Genomic DNA, 1,303 nt, shown 5'->3' with positions numbered 1-1,303 from the left:
GATATTTGAGACCCCTTCAAAGACAACAACAGAATCAAGTAATGGCCTCCAATTGAATGTGATGATTGTTATTGTTATAGCAGCTGTGATAGTATCAGTTGTTATAGTGATCTCTATATCAATCTGTATAGTTCATAGACTGAAGCAGACAGATAGCAACTATAACAACAGTGTTGATATGTACCACAAGGTTACACCTGCATTAAACACACATTCAAAATATATGTTTGACCCTATTTGTGTTCCTCCTGGAGTTCAGTACACATTGGAGAGAAATGGGGAAAAATCTCAGCAACTAATAGTAGACAGTGATAGATGGAATGATCTGACTTTGAGAGGACATCCACAGGTGAGAATATTATCAATTTAAAATGATTTAATGTTTTCAAAATTCCACTCATAATGGTAAAGTTTATGTAATCACTATAATTGATAAATCTATGGATGCACAATCAGTATATATATTCCTAATTGATCAGTTTTAAACTCAATGATGAAAATAATAAGTTATTGTTTAATTTGATATACTAATTAACTGATGACTTGTAGAATATTTCAGTCTAAAAGAAAAATAAGTTTTATGTTTCAATATAACTTACACTGTGGAAACAATTGTTACAGGATGAAATATTAGTGTATAAAATGTATTTATTTCACTACTTTTAGATGTTTCTTCCAAGAGAAGAAAGCATGTCCCCAGGCTACAGAGAACTAAACAATACTGACCATTTCAGTGAAATGTCAGTGTTATCATCTCACACAGACTGTGGTCATGGCTGGAATGTCAGTAGTGCTGGACACTATGAGGAACTTCCAGGTAAGTTAGGAACAATGAATATTACTATAATATAGTATAGTCTGATAATTTGTTTACATAAATATCCTACTACAGTGAGATACTTACATATTCAAGGAAAGAACTATTTTGCTTTCTGCAAGTGAAACATGGACTTTCCCATCGAAGATGACAAATGAGCATTCAGCTTTTGCCAAATGACCTGCACAAATTATTTGTTTATAGTAATTAAATGTTCATGCCACAAATTAGCTCACTCTCTTTTACTCTTTTACTTGTTTCAGTCATTTGACTGCAGTCATGCTGGAGCACCGCCTTTGGTCGAGCAAGTCAACCCCGGGACTTATTCTTTGTAAGCCTGGTACTTATTCTATCGGTCTCTTTTGCCAAACTGCTAAGTGACAGGGACATAAACACACCAGCATCGGTTGTCAAGCGATGGTGATGGGACAAACACAGACACACAAACACACACACACACATATATATATATATATACATATATAC

The 1,303-nt window shown here is 34.1% G+C and overlaps 1 protein-coding gene across 1 annotated transcript in view; it reads left to right on the top strand.

Annotated features, from left to right (window-relative positions):
* The window catches only part of LOC106872379 (uncharacterized), a 76,226-nt gene that overhangs the window by 50,671 nt on the left and 24,252 nt on the right, over positions 1 to 1,303 (top strand). Inside the window, 2 exon segments of the mRNA XM_052972592.1 lie at positions 11 to 349; positions 667 to 817. Coding sequence (XP_052828552.1) covers positions 11 to 349; positions 667 to 817 — 490 coding nt within the window.

This window comes from Octopus bimaculoides, chromosome 14, assembly GCF_001194135.2.
Source record: "Octopus bimaculoides isolate UCB-OBI-ISO-001 chromosome 14, ASM119413v2, whole genome shotgun sequence".
Taxonomy (NCBI): Eukaryota; Metazoa; Mollusca; class Cephalopoda; order Octopoda; family Octopodidae; genus Octopus; species Octopus bimaculoides.
This window is presented reverse-complemented; position numbering and strand designations above follow the sequence as displayed.